At 36.5% G+C, this 22,055-nt stretch overlaps 1 protein-coding gene across 13 annotated transcripts in view; it reads right to left on the reverse strand.

Annotated features, from left to right (window-relative positions):
• Positions 1 to 22,055, reverse strand: part of ATXN10 (ataxin 10) — a 237,685-nt gene that overhangs the window by 179,591 nt on the left and 36,039 nt on the right. For 12 of the 13 annotated variants that reach the window (XR_007888692.1, XR_007888690.1, XR_007888691.1 and 9 more), the window contains exons 6-9: positions 16,229 to 16,309; positions 10,354 to 10,519; positions 5,374 to 5,482; positions 2,984 to 3,153 (exon numbers count right to left, since the gene is read on the reverse strand). Coding sequence is in view for 6 of the 13 variants with exons in the window: in XM_051611491.1 (XP_051467451.1) it covers positions 2,984 to 3,153; positions 5,374 to 5,482; positions 10,354 to 10,519; positions 16,229 to 16,309 (526 nt within the window). In the remaining 7 variants the exon portion in view is untranslated. The remainder of the gene's footprint in view (positions 1 to 2,983; positions 3,154 to 5,373; positions 5,483 to 10,353; positions 10,520 to 16,228; positions 16,310 to 22,055) is intronic. The other variant, XM_051611474.1, reaches the window with a different exon arrangement.

Here is a 22,055-nt window from a genome sequence, read left to right on the forward strand (position 1 = left end):
GAGTGGTTTTAAAAAGAAAGTGAAGAATCACTAAAGCACTAAGGAGATATTTCTATGTTTTAAAGCATTACAAGTTTTTTCGCTGCTGTCAACAAACCAGTGCACTAATCCCCTGCCATTATTGTTCTTATAGCAGGTGGAGACCATATACAGAGATGCAGAAGCAGCATCTGTAAAGCAGTTATCTTTCCACTCCAGGCCTTCTCTGTTGCTTTAACTCTGTCATTAGGACTGCACCATCATACTTCAGGAGACATGCTTTGCATGGGGCTCAAGACCTGCCTCACAGAGAAAAAGCAGCTTACTATTCAGCTCTGAAGACAGTGGTGCAATTCTGTCTAGTCTGAGGGCTTAGCTCAAGTCACTGTTTGAGCCCCAAGTCTTTGGGGACTACTTTAATTTTCAGAACAAGTCATGCAGATTAACAGCAGGTACTAAAAGGGTGTATTACAAAAATAAAGGCTATATTTTTTAGTAGTAGTAGTAGTATGCTATTATTCCATTTACTAATGCACTATCAATGTTACTGGGAAAAGAGCTCTACTGGAACTGGAAATTACAGAAAAGTATTAGAGAAAACAAGTGTGAAAGCCTCAGTTCATTAAAGAGTCAGAATACTAACAGTGCACATCTTTGGTAAGAGATGTGCAGGCATGCACCTCTCATGCCAGGCAACTAGCTACGCTGATTGAAAAGAAAGCCACTTGCCCAACTTGGGCACACAATTCTCACAGTAAGTCACACAAAAGCAGCAGCCAATGGTAAAGCCCCAGGTCCCAGATGCATTGGTCAGTTGGCTCGTTATATAAAAACACAATCTACCATGTATTACTTCTGATTGACTATAAAAAAATATACTCTTGAATAAACCAAATAATGGATATAAAAGACCACCTGTATTGTGAAATACTCTGAAGAGAAATGGGAACCAAGAAACTAACCTCATTGCCATTCACTTCAAGGTCTGACACTTCGAACAAATTTAGGTCTTACACTTTGAACAATTTACTTCCATCTCAAAACTTCAGTTTTCTTATCTGTGCAATGATACAGGCTGCTTGCCCTGTCCTCACAAGCACGTGCTTATTTATGGAAACCGCCCTGAAAATGTCAAGTGCATTTTTTAGAACCAATTCAAAAGTATGAAATAAACTGAAATTACAGACAGAATATCATACTGTTGGCATTTATAACATTTCAACAGCACTTAAATAATGTTTCATGGTATCACACACAAGAATCTAAGTAATTTCCAAGATAGCATAAAGCAATAATATTTGCAGGCAGTTTAAGGCAAGTTAATACCAAACTTCCATTGAAAACAGTAAGCCTGCATGCCTAATTGCTCCAGGGGCCTTTGAAAATTCAAGCGAGAATTAACAATAAGCAGTAAATAAACCCTTTCAAAAGGAAAGCAGCCCCCTCCCCTCCACTATCATATGGTATTCCACAAAACCACATTTCACTTATATAAACACATATTACATCAGAATGGGTCAGAGCCAGACCTACGCAAGAGTAACTAATACAATTAACAATATTTTTCAAAAATATTTCAATCTTTTTATAATACACTGTAATGTTATCGGGGAAAGAGAGGATCATTACCATATTTGCCATTTATATGCCCATATTATTAGCATTTTCAGACAAAGAGGGCAGCATTCCTCAGATTTTCCATTTCCAACAAGGAAATGGGAGCGCTGCTCTTACACAGTATAAAAATGCCATGCTGCCAATATAAAAGTCTAGCTTAGTAAACACTGCAGGAGTTGAAGCCAGATTTTGTGTCATCAGTACAAAAGAACCTATTGTCTTTGTAAGATGAAGTAATCAACAACAACCAAAAATTAGGAAACAGAAGCTTCTAAAAGAGATTGATTCTGCAGTATTCCATGTCTCCATAGCTCCGCAGCAACACAGATCATATGCAACTTACTGCGGAGTAACCAGAATGAATTACTGTATTTTGGTACTTGCTGACGTGGGCCTCATTTGACAACATAAGAGAGAAGTAAAAATACTCATTATCTCCTTTAATCCTTCTTCCATACAGCCTTTCTTCTATTTTTTTAATTTTCCAGCCTATAAATTGCATCCTTGAGAGCAAGTGAAAATTTTGATTAATATTAATAAAAAAAGGAAAACTATCTTAAATTTCCCTGTTCAAAAACAAATATCAATAACAAAGGCTCCTCAAGATTATTTCCTTCCAAGTCAAGACTGCCGTAAGGAAAGACTTCTAAGAGAAAAGGAAGAAACTGGAATAAACAGAAGGTTTCTCTACAAAAAGAAACTCACATTTTTTTTTATTTTTGTAAGTGCTAAGGTAAACCATAAGACAACATTATTTCTTGACTGCTATTCTTGCTGAAATTAGGTTAGCCTAACAAGTCCTGGAGGAAAGCCACATCTTTTATTACTCTAAGAAAAAAAAGTTTCCTATTTAAAAAGATGCTGCTGTTTCCTCTTCTTCCTCATTGTGGAAACAAATTTAATTTTCGATACAGAAATTTTTAAGATAAAGGGTTCAAAGCAATTTGATGGAAGCAGACCTACATTTTTAAACTGGCATGAGAAAAATTTAAGAAGGGGGAGGGAAAAGGCATTGGAGACTAATAATTGAAGGATTTAAAATTAAATTAATGCAACAATTTCCCTTAAAAGTGAAGCTGAGGTTTAGACTCAGACATTTTATTGTCAAAGAAAGTGCAAATGTGAAAACAATAAAGGAATTAGAAACTGGGTTGCATTCTTTAGGACTGAAGTAAAAGGTAGACAGGCACACATCACACTGTTATTAAGAAGTTAACATACCTGTTTTAGTAACTTAAAGACTCTAAAAAATAAATTTACCTCCTTCATGTGAACAATTTTAATCTATATTCATAGATCAACAATATATATTCATCAGTAAAGTCTGGGTCAGGCACACATACCTGTTAAAATATCAGAGTTGTGTCAGAAAAATGTATAAGCTTACCTTGTCTTGGTTTTTCTTATTTTTGTAACACAAATTTCCAATCAAACGAATTAGGTGAGATTTAAAACCCACAGCTGGATGTGAAATTTCTTCCTGCCCTGTCATAGCATGTGTGGCAGTGAAAATATTTACAGCCTGTTTCCCAGCAATATGAGTCAATCTCAGGGTATCTGCAGAAAACAAGAATATTTAATTAATTAGTACATGAAAATTAGCAGTACTTTTCACAGAGCTTTATGATGAATTGTTAGGTTCGAAGTTAAACAACAATCACAGATATTCAGCAATATGTCAAAGAACATTTCTTTGTTTCTTAGTTTGAGCTCATATAACAATAAAAGGCTGTCCCAAGGTTAAAAGGTACTTTTGCTGTCTTTTTACACACTTACATAGTTCAGACATGAAGTCTGAAGGCTGGTGTTACTGATCTCTGCTTGAAGAGACAGAGTTTGTAGGCTGTTGATTACTCAGGCATGGTAAAGTTTTTTAGAAAATCATCTTTAGTTCAAACTTCTCACAGCAACACATACTAATTTTGAGAATGACTTTTTTTCGTCTCTTCTCCAGTCTCTCCCTAGCTCTGTATTATGAGAAAAGATTTCAAGCACATCTAGCACCTTAACACATCTTTATAAGTCCTTCAGTGTCATAGTCTTGTCAACTAAGAAACAGTCATGTTCACATATGGTAAATGTTAGTTTACAGCAACTAGGACTTTTTTTACTATGCTCCAGAGAGAAATCAGGGAGAAGGGAAACTAAATCTGTGAAAACAACATTCCACAAGGAGACCACACCCAGAAGAAAAGTTGAAATCATGTGAACACCTGAGAGCCCATACAGTTCAATTCACTAAAGGCTGTGCCTATATATAAAAATTAAGATATTCTCCTCTAAGCCAACTGCACTACTAAGTGGCCTGGCATGCCATTGTCCCCAAGATGCTTCATGCAACTTAGACTGGAACAGTAATATGTAGCAAAACCAGGTTATAACACAGAGCAATAATTAAGCCCCATGTACCTTCTCCTTCTGTTCCACCCACAATGGAATGGACACTAGATTTCCTGGGTTTAAATTAGAATAAACTTATAGGACTTTGTATTATAGTTTCACTCCTAGATGGCTGATACAGAAGAAGAAAAACAATCTCTGTGCTGATAAGAGATAACTACATTTATGGTAAGTTGTTTTTTAAATACGAAACTATAATAGGGCCTAGAGGCCTCCCATATGACAGCTACTACTTATAGTTGTTCACATTTCGAACTAAGATAAAACAATCAAACTCCTGATAGCCCCTAAAAACCAAATGTTCTAGCCTGCACCTGTTTTAATAGCCTGGAGACAGCTGCAGAGAAAAGTCAGCCTGCGCACAGCTAGAGAAAGGAGGACTGGCCTACAGGCTGTTAAACTTCACTGTTCTGCAGCTCCCTGAAATCCTCATTTAAACTGGAAGACTTCTACAAGCATTCAGATGATACAATGCATAACTTCTGAATTTCCTCAAAACACACACAAAAGAGATCTTATTGTTAGTTGTCTTACTGCAATCAATAAAACCATGAACCTGTCATCAAAACTAGAGGTCTGGATGGGGTTTTTTTTGGTTGGTTTGTTTAGGTTTTTTTACAGTAAGGACCTTCTGAACATTTCAAAGTAGTCATAGTTAACAGCTGTTTCAGCCTTTTTCTTCTTAGCCAAAATACAAAATATTTTTCTTTAAAATCCATAAACTTTTACAGTTTTCTAAGAAAACTGAGAGATGCATCAGTCTCAGAAAGTGCTAAGGTTTAGGATGGCACAGGCCAGTCAGTATACTTATGCTTCCTCCTTCCCCTCCTCCTCCAGGGTCTGGGGGAGACAGTGGTCTGTCTGGACCACTCTGGCCTCGTTTTCTCTGTTACAGCCCTTTGCTTGTTGTTTCCTAGCAGAAGAAAGCATGTTTCAAACTGACCTTTAAGTCACTGAATTTCTTTAAGAACATTCAAACTGCACTTCAGTTTTCAGGAATTTGGGAAGCAGAAGGGAACAGGCATGGAAAAGTCCTTTTTCTACTTCTTGAGGAAATTCTTCCACACACATTCAGCCAGTGGAAGAACAGAGAAAGCAGCTGTCCTTTGCACAACTCTTACTGTATAAATAGCACATTGCTGACAGTTGAATCAAGGCTCTGTTGGGTTACAGGAGTCAACAGAGGAAGCAGAGAAGCAGAAAAATTCCAGGAACAAATAAAATATTTGAAAATGTAGATTAACTCAATCTCCTATTTATTTTATTAAAAGGTCAGAATCATAATTACCACCAGTTCTGAAAAACATGTTTTCATTCACGGAGCAACATGATCTGGAGCAAGCCAACAGTTAATAAGCCTCATGGCTTTTTACTCACCTATGGCCGTTTCAAGCAAACCAGGCAACGACTGTAGATGTTCTATCTGTCCGTTGTTTGATGTCATTTCACAAAGAACATCAAGAAGACGAATTGTAACCAGTGCTTCCTGTAAATGAAAATTACATTTCTGAAAATGGCATATGAAGGATATCATAAGAACCTAAACCCCATGATTTACACAGAGGACAGGAACTCTCAGCACCTTCTTTGCAAGTCATCTAAACTGCCAAGAACAAATTTATATAAAACGAGGACATCTTCTTACAGCAATAATAAAGTATTACCCTGCAGCAATTTCTTTTCTACAGTCAAACAGGGTTATATGTGCCCTGAAAAATCACGGGGAAACCAAAACAGAGACATAAGGGATACAATTTTAACAAAAACACAGTAGCTTCCAAAAGCAGAAATGCAGAAAATTACTAGCTGAGAAAATTATTTCTGTATAAATGTTTTCTTTGAGTTTATTCAGTAGGATCGTCCCACTTTAAAGACACAAACACTGCCTGCAAGACACCAATTTGTTATCCGCAGGAATTCTGTAAAGTTCTGTGGTCAAATGAACTTTGGCTGCGAGAATTTACATTATTCTTGGGTAAATAGGACTGGGATCATAGATGCACCATTTCGGTTAGGTATGAGACACAATTTTATTTGCATATTATTTATTCAGCCAGAGAACTATTTTTTCTCACAGACTATGTTGATGTATGCTTATAATGACAATCCAGCACTTACAGAAACTACCTTAAGAGTGTACAGCATAATTTGGAACACCACATATTCCTGAAGAACTAGACTGTGACTGCAAGATGATTCCACACAAGGTGTGGTACATAAACTGCAAGTAGCCTTGAAAAGGCTCAGATGGAGGTCACAGTTACTATTGCTGCCTTGTCTGGTCCAGGAGAAAGAGACATGTACTTACCAACAATATACCATTTTTTTAATTCATATAATAAATCTAACATAATTGAAATAAATCAACAACAGCATTCAGTAATTATTATTATATCCATTCCTTGCTCCTTCCTATGCTCCTTGAAGATGACAAATCAGTATAGGGTCCAGGTGCTAAATCTCTAATTTTTTTCCTTACACAGATGTAGGAAGGTGTAGGTCTTGCCCTGTTCTTGAATAAATTGCTTTCAACAGCACAGAAACAGCCTCTGAATCCATCACTCGTCCTTTCATTAAGTAGGAATACCTCACTTGTATTTCAGAGGCAGTAAGCAGGTATTTACAGTTTTTAAGCCATTTTGTTACAAGACAGTAGCTTAACTAAAAGCCTTTTCCACTCATACACTTCACACTTCCCTTTGCACAAGAAAAGGTTACACGCTTTACAACTGTAAAGCAAACAAACATCAATGGACAACTAAAAATCACACCAGTAAGATATGTTGGCTCTTGCTGCCTGTATGTACCCAATTGCTCACGTATATAATACAACCTCTGTACCAGCTGATAATATGAGGTATGGCTTTTCCTTTCAAAGCCTTGTCTTTTCACTGTCCTCTATGTATTTCTTCCCGGGGTTTTATACTACTACCTCACACTTTCTCTAATCCACCATCTGGCTCAGTTCAGCAACTGTTCCATCCAGGTTTGAGAATAGAAACAGATTATTTAAAAAGCACAAAGGAACCCCCAAATTCTCAACTACTTTCAAAAAACTGCTTAAACATCTTTAGTTAGGGTTACCCCTCCGCAACCTTCTAATTGTTTTTTTTCACCCTCCACCTGTACAAAAACAATAAAGCAGAATACTTCCTTTTTAAGTTCAGCAACAAGATGCTGTTCAAACCCCAAAATATTTTGAGATCTGACAGCCATCTTGATCTGGAAATAATCTGAAAAGTAAATAAGGAAATAATGGAATATTTTTAAAATAAACATTTCTCAAGAGACCCCAGAAAATATGTTCCTTATAAAGAGATGAAGTAAGAACTTAAAATCTAGGGAAGGGTTTTATTTTGCCAGTATGGCTGAAAGCTTATGAAAGAAAACTGATGGTGAAGTCAGTCTTATAACGGAAAAGATATTTTAAACATTGGTTTAAGCACTGTAGAAGTGTATGACTAGCTTCTCATTGGCTTCAGATGGAAGCTACAAGAACTTCCTTAGGGAAAACAGTGTCTACTAAAATGAACAGCGGATAGGACCCTCAGACAACACTTTAGGGAGTCAGGCCAGTTCAAGGACTGCTCCCAAAAGGCAGTTTTCAAATGTGTCCTCCTAATTTTGGAGGCTAAGACAGTGTATTAGTATAGACATTGCCTGACAAAGGTACTTGGCTTCAGGGCCACAGAAAAGTCCAGGCAGAGTTTATTTAATGTCATGGATGTTGCCTAAAGAATTTTTAATGACAGATTCTACATACACAATTGCATTTTCTTCAGTTAACTAAAAATCTTAAGCAAAACCTAAAATATTTATGTAATCATGAAGAAATTGGTGCAATTTTGTTTATCATTTCTAGTAAGAAAAGAAACAGTTTTATGACTTTAAGCTGGAGTTTCTCTTTTCCCATGGCAAGCATATGTTATGAATAAAGGTATACACACAATATGCATATACACACACTTTTTAAAAGCTATTCTTGTCTCCATTTATTCACCTATTATGACTTCTACTTCCCACCAAATAGTGATATTCAACTTATCATACTACATGTTTATGCAAGAGAAAGATAAAATGTCAGGATCAACCAGAGCAGGTTAGAGAATATTAATACTGTTATCCCAGCACCTTCAAGTTGGACGGAGACTTCCTGCTAGGCACAAACAAATGTTTTTTTCTAATAACTGAAACTACAGAATACTTGGAATGCAGACATTCAGGATTAAAAAAAAAAAAAAAAAAAAGAAGAGGGAGTGGGGTAGAGAAAAAATAAAAGGCAATAAGAGAGCAACTGAGAGAGAAGAGTGGGGGGCGGCAAAAGATGGAAATGTCTCAGTATATGTTCTCTTACTGCCAAGCTGAAACCTTTTGCAGAAAGAGTCAATTACATTTTCTAACATAGCTTATAAGACTGAGCAGTTGGGGAAGGAGGGAAAGCTGTGCTTCTTGGACTGATAAAAAGGGTATGTCATGTGGTTGTTGGGGTTTTTTTATGCATCCAACTATCATCTCCTTATAAAGTGATTTTTTATATCTTTTCCTAACACCTCAAAACATACATTTAAAATTCTTGTGCCTATTTAACCAACCAACAAAAAAAACAAATCAGCAAGAAAAACACTGTAAGCATAATAATATAATAGCATTAAAAGATTATTTTTTTTTTCACTTTGATAGAAAATTACTATGACAGTCATTCTCAAGAGATCCTGCAGATGTAACTTATTACAGATTAATTTTTTTAACAATAAAATACTTCTGACTACACATATATTAGGTAACAATTTCAATATATCACTGTGGTCACTTGACAAGAGAAAAGCTAGACTTTTGTTTCTTAAATCCTACTGAGATATTAAGAAAACATGTTAATTACACTTCTGAAACTAAGCATGCTCAATCAGTGAGAATCAGTGATTAACTAATTTTGTTTGAGTAAAATATATCAAATTTCTCAGGCTTTTAGTTTTCTGGTTAGTTGTCTTAAAAAAACAACAAAAACAACCCTCACTCCCAAAATCAGATGAAAATGTAAGAACTTCATCAATATGAGAGGGATCAAGAACTGAGACCAGTATATGATCTGGAATGGCCTGCTCACAATATGACGCCCTAACACAGCACAAATAAGGTCACTGCAAGTTATCATGTAAGTCAGGTCTTCAAAAGCAGCTTGTTTAAAGTAAGAGTAAAAATATAACACCAGACCTCTACTCTTAGATTGTCTAAACATCCTTACTGCACTATATGGTTGGGCAAGTAGCCAGCAACTCTTGGACACATCATAGGGAGGAAATAAAATAAGGCCATCCAGGACTGGGAACCTCTGATGCATAGCTCAAAGTACATCCCTGAACCATCTCTGACCTATAAAAGCCTTCCTATTTAGCTTTCAAGGGGACTTCACTGTGGACATCCTCAATAGAACCAGTTCATTAAGTCTGAAGCAATAACAGATTCCTTCCAAGTGGGTGGAGCTGCAGCAAGGGTTTGAGTGCTCAGGAACCAGAAGCCATCTGCCACTAAGAGCCCAGAGAGGTCTGCGACTTGATGCTGTGGACACTAGCTGGCCCCAGGAATCCCACCTTATCAGAGCCGTGCAAGGTCCACCAGTGAGTCCCAATTAATTGAGAAATGGGGAACAGACAATAATGAAAACCCTTGCTTGCAGGGAGGATCGCTATACTTTTCAGGCAATTCCCCTGCTCTGAGCCAATCACATACAAACCACAGCTCTCCATGATCAGAAGTTGATGTTCCAGGTCCCAAACAGATCAGGAGCACCTGCCTTACAATTAGCCAAATGCATTTTCAAAGAACTATTATTTGGAACTTTAATGATGTATTAATTATCATGTTATCATTATTTAAGTTTAAAAAAAAAAACATAAAAACTCTTAAGATTTACTTCCTTTAGTGCTGCTAGAAAAAAAAGCATTTAATCAATTTTTAACCCACATTTTTAGAAAAAAGAATGAGATGCTGCTTCCCATTGATAAATATCTTTATTCATATTTCAATAAAATATTATTCACAGTCCAAATGTATTAAAGACGTGATCCTTACGAAGAACTGAATAAAACATTCAAATGTGACAATTTGAACCTTTTTAAGATTTTGAGATCTTTACTAATGAGGCAGATTTACTTCTATCTCAAAGTACTGTATTATTTGTCATACTGAAATTAAAAGCAAAATCGGGCTGCTGTTTCACAGATTCTCTCGAGAACTCTGCCACTGCCTTCCCAATACAAAGTAATCTTGGAAAGTACACAAATGCCACTTGGGTAATAGTGGCAATGAAGATTCACCACTTCAGATACTAGTACTATAATGTTTTTTGATGCATCATACCTCATCTTCAGCATCTGCTGCAGAAGTTAACTTCAGCACAGCTTCACAGTTCTCTTGGAAACAGCCTGCAAGGAAGTCAGCATGTGTCATCAACACATTAACTTCTTCACTGGTAACTGGGTTCTTCTCATTTACATTCACCATTATCAGTTCTAACAAGGTAACCCTAGAATCAGAAAACAACTTGTTAATCAAATTCACTAAGCCATATAGAATTATAAGTAGAATAAACAGATAGCTGTTAAAAACAATATAAACAATTAGCAAGCTAGTAACAGAGCTGATTTTTAATAATTATTAAGTCTTATGAACACTGGCAATCAGTTTCTGTTTGCTGGCTTGTCTCTGCACACTGTTAATTTAATTCTTCAATTAATACAATCTGGCCACACAGTCAAGTCAATCTTTTTCTCAAGTCTATTTAAACTTCTCATTTCTTATGTCCTAACACAACATTACTGAGTGCATATTCTGTATGTCTAAGATTTTCACCAAAACAGGTCTTAAAAGCTGTTATTAAGTTCAGCAAAATAAACATGGACTACTTGACAGCTTCCATTTGAAAATACCAGCTTTTCACAGCCCTTGCTTTGTATGCAGTCATTCATTAACTATCCTCCCCAATCCCAAACCAATTCTAAGCAGGAAAAGGAGAAGTAAAAACGGATATGTACAATCAGTTCATTACAGCTCTTTTGTAATTGCCACTAGATGGACTACAGCAAATCCAAGTTCATCAGTCATATACCCAGTAAGAGTTTACTCAGTGTATTAAGCCAGCAAGTAAGTGGATATAACAAAGCTGCCCTATAAAATGTACTTAGGACATTTATTTTAACACCTTCAATGCTGTTTTATTTCTGATATCCCTTCATGTAGTTAAGGCAAACTGGGAGCATTTAGTGAGAAGTAAGACTTTAACGTGGCTGAGGCCTCCTACAACTGTTCAACTTCAGTGCAGAGGAGCAAAGGGGTTAGTGAAGTCCCACTGTAATTCTCTCAACTTGAAAGAGTGCTATTTACTGAATGAATTCAAGAGCAGGCTCGGGGTTTTCTTTCACCAAAATATTTGCAATTCAGATGGAAGGACTGACATGTAAACACGTGGAATAGCTCAAATGCTTTTTCTTTTTTTTTTTTTTTTTTCTAATTTACCAAGCAGGTTGTCACAAGGGGAAGAGAAATGTCTTTTTCTGTGGAAAAAGCACGGTCACTGCTTTATTAACCTCCAAGAACCCACCCCTATTAATCACGTAACAGCTAGTCAGCTCTTGCTAATCTCAGCCCTCAATGTCATTAATACAGCTGCATTAAACAATTATCTGAATGAGGACAAAAAGCTTTTTCAACACGGTAGCACAGAAATGTGCTCAACGCATTTGGGAAAGGGTGCATTTCAGACAGAAGACTGTCAAACACTGGTAACCTCTCTCACAGGCTTCACTTACATATGTGATGCAGCACTAACAGAGAACGGTTTGTTCTGCATGCTATAGCTGGGTACCACACGCTTGCCCATCTACAGACGACCAGAGTCCAGTTTCCCAACATCCCTAACTGAACGAAGGCTTTCAGATTTGGCGCCCTATATGAAAATCAAGTGCACCAAACTGTTATTCATCCCCAAGACAGGGCTAGATTTCACATGGCAGGTTTTACCAAATTTGGAGCTTTTCAAGTGTATGCTCAGCTAAAAAAGCAGGCTGCTCACAGTCTTTATGATCACAGGATTTATTCCAACAGAATAGTATCTCCTGTATAACAGAATTCCAGTCAGCTGTTGTCACATGAATAATCCAAATAATATGTGTTTTAACAATGACAAGCAATCCTTCTGTAAAGAAGCTGGAGGGTCACCAGATACTTCCATAAACCATACTAGTTGCCAATAGGGTGATTTTTTGCATTATTCTTCCTCTTGCAATATAATCAGGTGTCCTCCTAGACATCCATAATCCTTCCAGAGAAATGTGAGCAACATTAAACACCACCTGTATGTAATTTCTTTTAAAGTTTTCTGCTCTCCTTAGGCATTCATGTCAAAACTGTTTTCCTGAGTTTTCTTCCAGGCACAGTCATTCAGGACATGTCCATCTTTCCCCTGAATTTCAAGCAAGTCTTGCCATTCAGCCAACAATTTCCTGAGAGCAATGCTTTTTGTTCTGGTGCAAGTCCCCTTACATTCCTTTCTTCTATTGTTACTCTCAGTTTTCTTCCAAGACTAACCCAAATTCTTCCAAGTTAGTTCTCACACACAATAAATTTGATCATTTCTTTCAGACAATCTCACAACTGTTTAGCGTTCAGATGACCTTTGATCAAAATTGTTTGCCTATACCTAAATACAAAAGATATGACAACCGTTAGTACCAGTTTTAGCATCACAATTTTTTTTAACACTCAGTTCAGTATCTAAAATTGTAGATTTTTTTTATGGTTATATTTCTATTTTGAAATTTTCATGCCACTAATGTAATCTACTTTTATTTTAGGCACCACTTTGGAAGACTTTCTGTCAATCTTTTTTCTTTTTTTTTTTTCCCCTAGTCAAATTTAAAGCAGTTCTTCCTAAAGCTGACCAAATCAGCAAGAACTGACAACTACTATAAAGTATCTAAAACCATCAGTAAAACACACTGCTCTCTCTTATAGTCTGTAAATAAACCAAAGTATTAAAGTGCAATTCAAATCTGGAAGTTCACTTTTGCAAATTAAAGTGAAGTACTGCTAAGCCTATCTAAAAATACCAATTTTATTATCACCAAACAGGTTTTGTATCACGTGTGCTTGGTTTATAACCTCTTAGCAAGTGCCAAGCACTTCAGACACACTCTGTGACTAGGACTTCTCTTTCCTGAAATGCTTCACTGACAGCAATGGTTCTGAGACAAATTAGGTCATTCCTCTAAATTCTGCCATTTTTCCACCTTCGAGCAATACTTGCAAGCATCCTATTAAATGAATACTGGTAAATTTGTGAAGGATTGTAATTCAACACTATCTTCAGCTATTCTGTGTTTGTGAGCATTACCAAGAACAAAAACCCACCACAACACTGAGATTAGCAGCCTTGAAGCTGAACATAAACAAGAAGCAGTGCTGATTATACTACTTGAGTGTCCATTTCCCTCCTGGTAATTTGACCAAAGGCCACATCATTAACTCTGAATACCTCACATGAAATAATACAAAAATCAAAACTAAAGATGGAAGTGGCTGAGCATCTTAAAAACACCTGAAGCTTTCAGCTGCATTTTTGTTGTTAATTAAAGCAAGACCCCTTCTTAAAAGGGACAACACTGATGTGCTTCTTTTGAAGATTTTACAATGTAATTAAGACTATCAAGGCATTAACTTACATTATCCATGCTCAAAGCTAACTTGGAATAAAGCAAAGCAGGCTTTTTCTAAATACTTATTCCAAATACCTACACACATGTGCAGGAAAATCTCCAATCTTCAATGTTCTAGCTCCATACTGTATCAATATTTCTACAATAATCACTGACAGAGAAGAAGCAGGCATTGACACACTGTCATAAACTTTTCAAAGAATATCATTTTAAAAAATTTAAAAATTGATTGTAATATCACAGTATTTATTTCAGGCCATTTGCAAGCTCAGACATGCAACACCATAGTGCTTAAGTCTGTTTGGAAATTAAAGTTGTCCAGAAGTCAGCAATTTGTCTTTTACTTGACAATTCAGATTCAGGATCCACTTCTACCACAAGAACTTCTTCATGGCACACACCATGGCTACAGTGGTAGCATCACAAATGCACTAGATTTCAATTACAGGAAATACTTTGAATAGTGAAAATACTGTGAATAGTGCAAATAACTGCGGTTATGCAACGGGATATACTTGGGTTATCTAAGGCAACTGCCAACTTTAACAGCCACCGCTAACGTATGTATTCACAACCTTTCTCAGCATAGTAATTTCTGTTCGGTAAATACAGTCAAAGTAAGCGTATTTAATGTGCATGATAGAGAATACTGTAACTGAGAGTTACCATATATTCATGAGCTCAAAGCTGCTTTCCTCAGACACCTCAATACCACATCTGTCCTTGCTTCATTTATATGACTTAGTCAGCCTTACTGGACACCCCGTGCGGCAACTCTTGCGGTGAAGGCTCCTCGTCTCATTTTGAAGCAATGAATTCCCTATACTATGGTTTAGTCAGTTATTTTTTTCTCCAGTTATTAACAGTCAAAATGTTTTTTTCTGAACTGAATTTGTCTCCTCATATATCTCAAAATAATGCATTCTTAAATATGGTAACACTATACAGGAAGATGCCATGGCAGGGTTTTCTTCTATAGCTCAGATGCAAAAGGACTATTTCTAGACCACTTGCTTCCATGTTTGACAGTAAATCAAGCAGTACAAAATTAATAATAAACTATACTTTGATTCTGTTTTTTTAAAAACTTGAGTTTACTTGCTTTGCAGAACTATTGGGACAGATAATAAATTCAGTGAATACACTGTCAATATGCATCCGGCATGTGATCATCCATATGATGCCAACACAAAAAGCCTTTCAGTTGAGGTAGCTGATCACCATCTGTAACACAGTGCATGCAACAAATCAGCTGAGACCTTTCCAGAAACTGATTACATCTAGTGCTTTACAATTGAACAACCTAACTCAGTCCTGGCTGCCCTCAGGGGATTATGATTACAAAGAAAAAAACTGCCATTCATGGCATTCCCCCAAAATAATTAAATCTATCTCATTCACTTAAAACAGTCTTTCCTGCTAACTGGTTAAGGAGCCCCTACCTTCAGGTTCAGCAAGTGCACAGCTCATGTTTGTTCCCATTTAATCAGCCTGAATACAGGAAGAAGACAGTATTTCCCTCCTTATCATTCCCATCCCATTTTCTATCCCATTGATATTTCATCAATGGTCCTCAACCTATCAAATACTTTGTTATTTGCCTGTCATCCCTTCTGTTTCTTTATAATCTCCAATCAGTATCTGTACCCCCATTTGTAGTAACACTGAGGCTTTAATAACAGCAAAAAACACATGAAAAAAACACATTAAGGGACTACCTTGTTTAATGCTTTGTCTTCCACCTGCAAAAACCATAGGGGGAACTTGCAGTTTCACTGGGCAAATGGGAAACAAAGTAGCCATGTTGCACACATAAGTTAGATCACAACATCTTTAAACAGTTGGAGGAGGTGTAGAATTATAGTACAGACTTTCACAGAGTTAAGTATTCTAACAAAAAAAAAAATTATCTTCCCAGATTCTTAGTTAAATTAACTGTAAATGAGCATTTTCCCAATTAAATATACATTTACTCAAATGCCTGAAGGAAAACTAGCTAGTTTCTTTCAAGGTGAAGGTTTGTTTAAGCATTTTAGATTTTCAATAGTGAAAATACTAAAAGATTAAGTAACCACGGGCATCTGCACATCTATGGTTTTTAGAATCTGCTAACCATTATTAGATACACTTTCAACTTTAATAAAGGCTTCATTTTAATTTCTTGTAATTACAACAGGAGTATGAACAGCTGAGGACATTTCAAATACATCCGTAAACACTGCAGGGTGTGGTGCTCTTAGGAAATCAAGACACAGGCATAAAATCTTGTATTTTTATTTTTTTTAAAAGTATTTCTTTACCAAGTAACGGCACCAACCTGGATTCTGCAACCCTACATAAATCACTGCCAGTTGTGGCTAAGCTGTAATGTTAACCAACCAATTTAAAACCATTACTGACATAGAAACATGTATTTAGAGATTTTGTGCCAACTATGAAACCACACAGTTTTTCAATCATGTGAACAGGATACTCTATATGGAATGCTAAATGCTAAAAGCCACATTGGTTTTTGGGGTTACCTTTCTTGATTGCTCAGTTTGGCATAGAGGGCTTTTACCAACTCTGGACATTTCAGCAAATGGTCTGTAACAATCAAGAACCTAAAGAAAAAAAAAAGTGTTACTGGTGCCACAAAAACAGCATCTACATTTACTCCACACAGCACTGGTTATTTTTACTTATAGATGACCATGTGACATGCTTCTGGGTCCTATCTGCTAGTAGATACAAGTTGTCACAAAATAATTGAGCATTGTTCTGCAGTATTTTTCCCAATACAGCAATAGCCATTTCCCATCAATTCAGCATACTTCTACTCAAATGCTTGAAGTAAAGCTGGTTAGAGTCTTTTCCCAGTTATACAAAAAGCACACCACAATTGAAATAATAAAACACTCATCTAAGTGTTTATGGATTTCAGCAAAAAGCCAAAGTTCAAGCCTGAAAACTATTATGCGACTCATTACAACACTGTTTTTAAGCCCACTGAACAGTCAAAAAAGTGCCCAAATAATTTCTCTGTTAAAAATATTCTAACAAACCATCGAAGGAAATGGAAAGTTTAGTCAGATGCAAGGCAGCAAAATACTGTTCTCAACTTACGAAAAATAACCTCCTTGCATAACAGGAACCTAAGCTGACGACCAAACCCTGCTCCTTGCTCTACAAGGCAGGTACATATGGTCAGTCTACCCTGGTGCTAACGCCAGTATTTATAATCACCTTCCCAAGCACCATTTATAACAGTCAATAGTGATGCTAGTCATTGGAATTTCAATCCAGACACATACTCTCAGCATAATGGGAAGAACCAAAGTATGTACAAATATTTTTATCCTCAAACTACATTCCAAGGAGAACTTAGTGTTATAGATGCTGCACAGGTATATGCATACTAAACTATGCATTTTTAAATCAGCATGTCTACCTATTAAATAAAAAATAATAAAAATAATTACAGGTCAAATTTTAGAGGAAGCAACTGAGAATAGCTAGAATAATATTAAAAGAAAGTGACTTCAAAATTCCCTCCACCTCCCCCCTACTTTTCACTTTGCTGACAGCCTTTCATTTTGTGTATCTATAACCCACTACATAGCTAACAGGAAGATCACACAGAAGCCTTCCAGCTGCAAAAAAGTATTTTTTGGACAAACACTCAATGACAATTGGGGAAATAGGAGAACAAGAGGTCCAAAAGATTAACAGCTATTATATTTCTAACAGTAACTGTGGACTTGGGTTTAGTTACCGTAAACTAGACATTTTTAAGTGGGGGAGGGAGAATAAAAGATACTTTGTGCTGTGCTTTTTTTCACTGATACTTATACACACATTCAAGGATTAAAACAGTATAGACTCAGAGAATCATCAACTTCAAATCTGCATTCTGAGTAGCGTATTATTAATTCAAGAATGTCTCAACACAAATTCGAACCTACAGACTTCCTCAAAGTCAACAGCACATATATATTCCAACTGAGCAGTGCAGAATCAGCCATAAGAATCAAGTCATCACCAGGGCAGTCAAGGGGAATACTATTGTACAGTTCCTGAACCAACAATTCACAGCACATGGGTCATCCACAGTTACAACCTTCCGAATGGTAATAACTGACTTTATTCTTCAAGGATTTCAGTTGTGCAGAACACAGTACTTGGCCTCATAACGTACGGATTTCAGCTGGCAATGAAGTATGGTAAAAACTCATGTAAGGAGACAATCTGAAGCCTGATTTTTCAATTCTGCAGTTGAGACTATGAATTTAAATCTTAATTTTCATAATGAACATTACTTTGAGGAAACCTTCTGGACTATTTGCCTTGCAGTTAAAAAGTAATCAGTAATTATCACAGAAAGATTTAACACAACCAGCTGCTTACTAAGGATTAATAATGCAAAGTGGAAGACCTGTACTTCAGCGGTTACTTGGATCTACACTCTTGCATCTATTTATGCTCATCTTTCACATTCTGTTGACTAGACCTCTACTGCTTGAGAGGCCTGCAGCATTTCAGAACAAAGTTTCTGCTTATAAAGGAGCACAGACTTCTGCATATGTTTCTTACCATGTTAATTTCATTCCACGGTTTCTCACCTCAGAAATTTCTGCTTCTGTATTTAAGTTTCTCTTTTATCTTATCCACTTTCTGCATCAATGTAGTATAAATAAAATACTAGCATTTTTTACAAGAGCATCACCAAAAGATAACAAAAGAATTAGTAGTGGAGTAAAGCACTTTCAACTCTTGCTACCATGCCCAGAAATTTGGGTGGTAGTTAAGAAAGGATGCACCAAATTAAATCTAGTATCTTTAGTCCTCTGTTCTCCTGTTTTTCATTTTGAGCAGGGGAGAAGAGGAAAAGTAAGACCCTTCACAACTTCGAAAAAAAATTTTTAAAAAAATTCAGTTTGGGGTTACTGACTGAATATGGCATTTCAAATGCACGCAAAAGGCTTTGGTAGCAGATTTAAACTCCCTTTGGGGGCCAACAGCAAAACGACTAGGATAAACTGAGGACTGCTGTAATTTAGTGAAGGAAGTGGTGAAAATTAAAGTTGTTATGCAACCTTAACACAGTAACAAATGAACAGTGTTAAACATGCCAATTTTCTTGACTTTTAAAAATTGTTTGGCTAAAATCCTAAAAAATTCAAGTGCTTACATAGCTGATAAATACAGGAGGAGATATTCAGTTCAAAGACTCTACAATAGCACAAGGGCTGCATTGTACCAAATTGAACTTGAGAAGGAGCCAAAACAAAACATTATAAACTCCATTTGTGCTCGGCATATGCCAAATGACCACTAAGCTTGCTCCAATCAAAGCTGGGTATAAGCAATCAACTTTATCATCAAACATTGTGCTCTATATTAATCTGATTTAATCCCATTAGAAAGTTTAGAGAAGTGTCCTCAATCTCAGAACATGAGAAAGAAAACCCCCACAAATGTTCTAGAAGGAAGAAGAAAAAGACATGGTGATTCTCTATTTGATCAGCAAACTTTTCTTCCCATCTCAAAATCAAAAGCATTTTTCAGCATCCTTCAATAATGCCACTCTATCCAAAATAATGAGTGAACATAAAATACCTATTTTTACTGCAGTTTAACACACAAATATAACAAATTATCCAAATTTTGAGGAAAAAAAATTATACATCTAATTTTTTCAAAGTTGTATCACAAGCCTGTACAGATGCTAAAAAAGCAATATGCCTCATGAGGAGTTGCTTGGGACCAGAATATATTTTAGAAGCATAAGTACTTTTTGCCCTTGGACAAGAATATAAGCACCACATCAAAACTATTTTTAAAAACAATTACAAGTGTGAAGCTGTTTAATAGCAAATGGAACACGTCACAAAGATCTCTAGAAGGCAGATAATTCTTCTCACTCAAACACCAGCACTTCTTGCTCAAAAGAAGAATAAGGAAACACATTTTCATATTTAAGGCTCAACCCCAAGTATCAATCATCACAATAATCCTCTCCTGAGCTGAATCAAGCACAACAGTAATCAGCCTTCCATCTTCAAAAGGCATTACTTATAATTTATATATTCTCCTTACAGGCCATGATACTGTCCACCCAGTCAACTCACAGGTCTAGAAAACTGAGTTCAGATTACTTGTATTATTCTTTCTCTGATTCAGAAGACACTCTCATTCAATTAGATAGCTACATCTGAGAGGCGCTAAGAAGATACTTTTTACTACACACAAAGTGGAAATAATTTTTTCTGAAGAGCTACCAAGAAAAAACTGAAATATGATTAGCAATACAATCTCTTCCTGCTCCCTCCTCTCCACAAAATATACAAGAAGAAAGAGGTGACAAGATAAATAAATATGTGAGGCTGGGCTTTGAAAGACTGAGGAAATCTGGGCCAATACACTGCTACTGCAAATAGAAAGTAGAAGCTACTCACATCTCTATAATTAAGGAAACTTTTACAATTGTCAGTACTATTTAAAACCACAGTTGAACTTGGACCTTGCAATGTAACTCCAACTTTCCTGGAATTAAAAGTAAGAATTACTTTCTGGAGAGTAGAAGGGGGTGGGGAACACCCTAAACTGTCAGAGAGAAGAGACAGAGTTGTCAGCCCCCCCCAAATAAAAATAAAATAAAGTAGCATTTTCTGGTTTCTGCACCACATGCATACCAATTAAGCAACAAGCACTCTACTGAGCAGTTCCATCTTTGCCTTTAAATCTGTGCCCACGGGCAAGACTCCTTGCCACACGAGCACTGGTTTCTGTCCACACTTCTTTCCATAAGCCAGGACAAAATAACCAAAGGCATAAGATGGGGAGGGGGAGCCCCACATGCTAATCTTTACAGTCATCATTGAGCTGTGGTTTCCAAAAGAGAAAGTGGATGTTCAGAAAATTGTACTTCTAATGCCAAACAGCTGACCACACTCTTAACATCATTTTTCTGGGAGCCAAAAGGCATATTATGCCTCTTATTTTAAAATGGAGGATTTTTGTTCCTCGCTCTTCAGGAATCAAAGAGACAACCTGTTTTTTCTTTCTATAGTAGCTATATTGCCCCACACACACATTTGGAAAAACTGATGACACAAGCTATACTCTCATCTCTAATGGAACCACTAAAATATGTCTAAAATAAACAACTTTTAGAATACACATTGGTCTTGGTTAGGATAAATTATAATGTAATTTTGTACTACTTTTTCCTAATTATTTTACAAAACACATATGTTTGCAGGTTCAATATTCTAAAATAGATCTCATGTGGCATTCTGTACTGGTTTCTCTTCTAAATACAGCAGCTTCTAAACTGCATGACACACTTTTCTGCTGTTGGTTAATACGAACTCAAAAGGGAGTGGATGGGGATGTGTGGGGAAACACAGAGGAATGACTTTTTAAAGGCTCCACAATTTTCCAGGCACAGCCTTCTGCATGTTCTAAGAAAAAGCTTTTACTGAAGGAGCAGAAAAAAAAAAAAAGGCAGTGCTTAGCAAGCCTTTTCAGCATACTTCACATAGGATACTGCTTGTGCTTTCTTCTTCCTTTGCAACTGCAAGGGAGTTTGTTTTAGCTTATGGAATAAGTATATTTGCTTACATGTTTTCAGATATGTTCAACTTAATATGTCAACATTCAGAAGAATTAAACCAGCATACCATTGCAAAGATATATTGGAAAGATTGAAAATACACAGAAAATGCATTATTGTCTCACAAGGGCTCATCTTGTTGAACAGAAAGAGAAGATAGGGATGGAGGGAGAGGAACCAAAAGATGCATAATACAAAAAGACCAATTACAGTTTAAGAGATAAATCTTGTGCTGTTGGAGACCAGAGGGAAAGGAGCTGAGCGATGCTAAAAGAAAACAACAAACAAACAAATCACAAAAGGGTGAAATTAAGAGAACTATACTTGAGATGTTTAAAAATTTCCCATGTGCAAGGAAGTATTTTAGAGGGAATGCTAATCCTGCAACTATGATTATGAGCAGAGCAAGGTAGAAGCAATAGATCATAACCAACCCCTGAAACGGGGAGTCTACATGAAAGGAGAAGGTTGCAAGAGTAAACACAAGACAGGAATGGTCACTCACCAGGCTGTAGCAGCTTGGAAGTTTTTCAACAAAATTAGAGGGTATTAATTCTTAAGATAATAGACTAGGAAGTAGCTGTATGTTGCAAAGAGCAACACGTTTTCTAGAAGACAACTGCACAGCAAAGAACCGTCAAGGAGACAGGACCACTCAATTAGTGCATGCCATAAATCAAGCCAAAGAAAGGAAATTAACTTGTTTCTGCAGAACTTGTGTCTTTGCAAAGACATACACTTTGAACTATATT

Source organism: Apus apus, chromosome 1, assembly GCF_020740795.1.
Source record: "Apus apus isolate bApuApu2 chromosome 1, bApuApu2.pri.cur, whole genome shotgun sequence".
Classification (NCBI taxonomy): Eukaryota; Metazoa; Chordata; class Aves; order Apodiformes; family Apodidae; genus Apus; species Apus apus.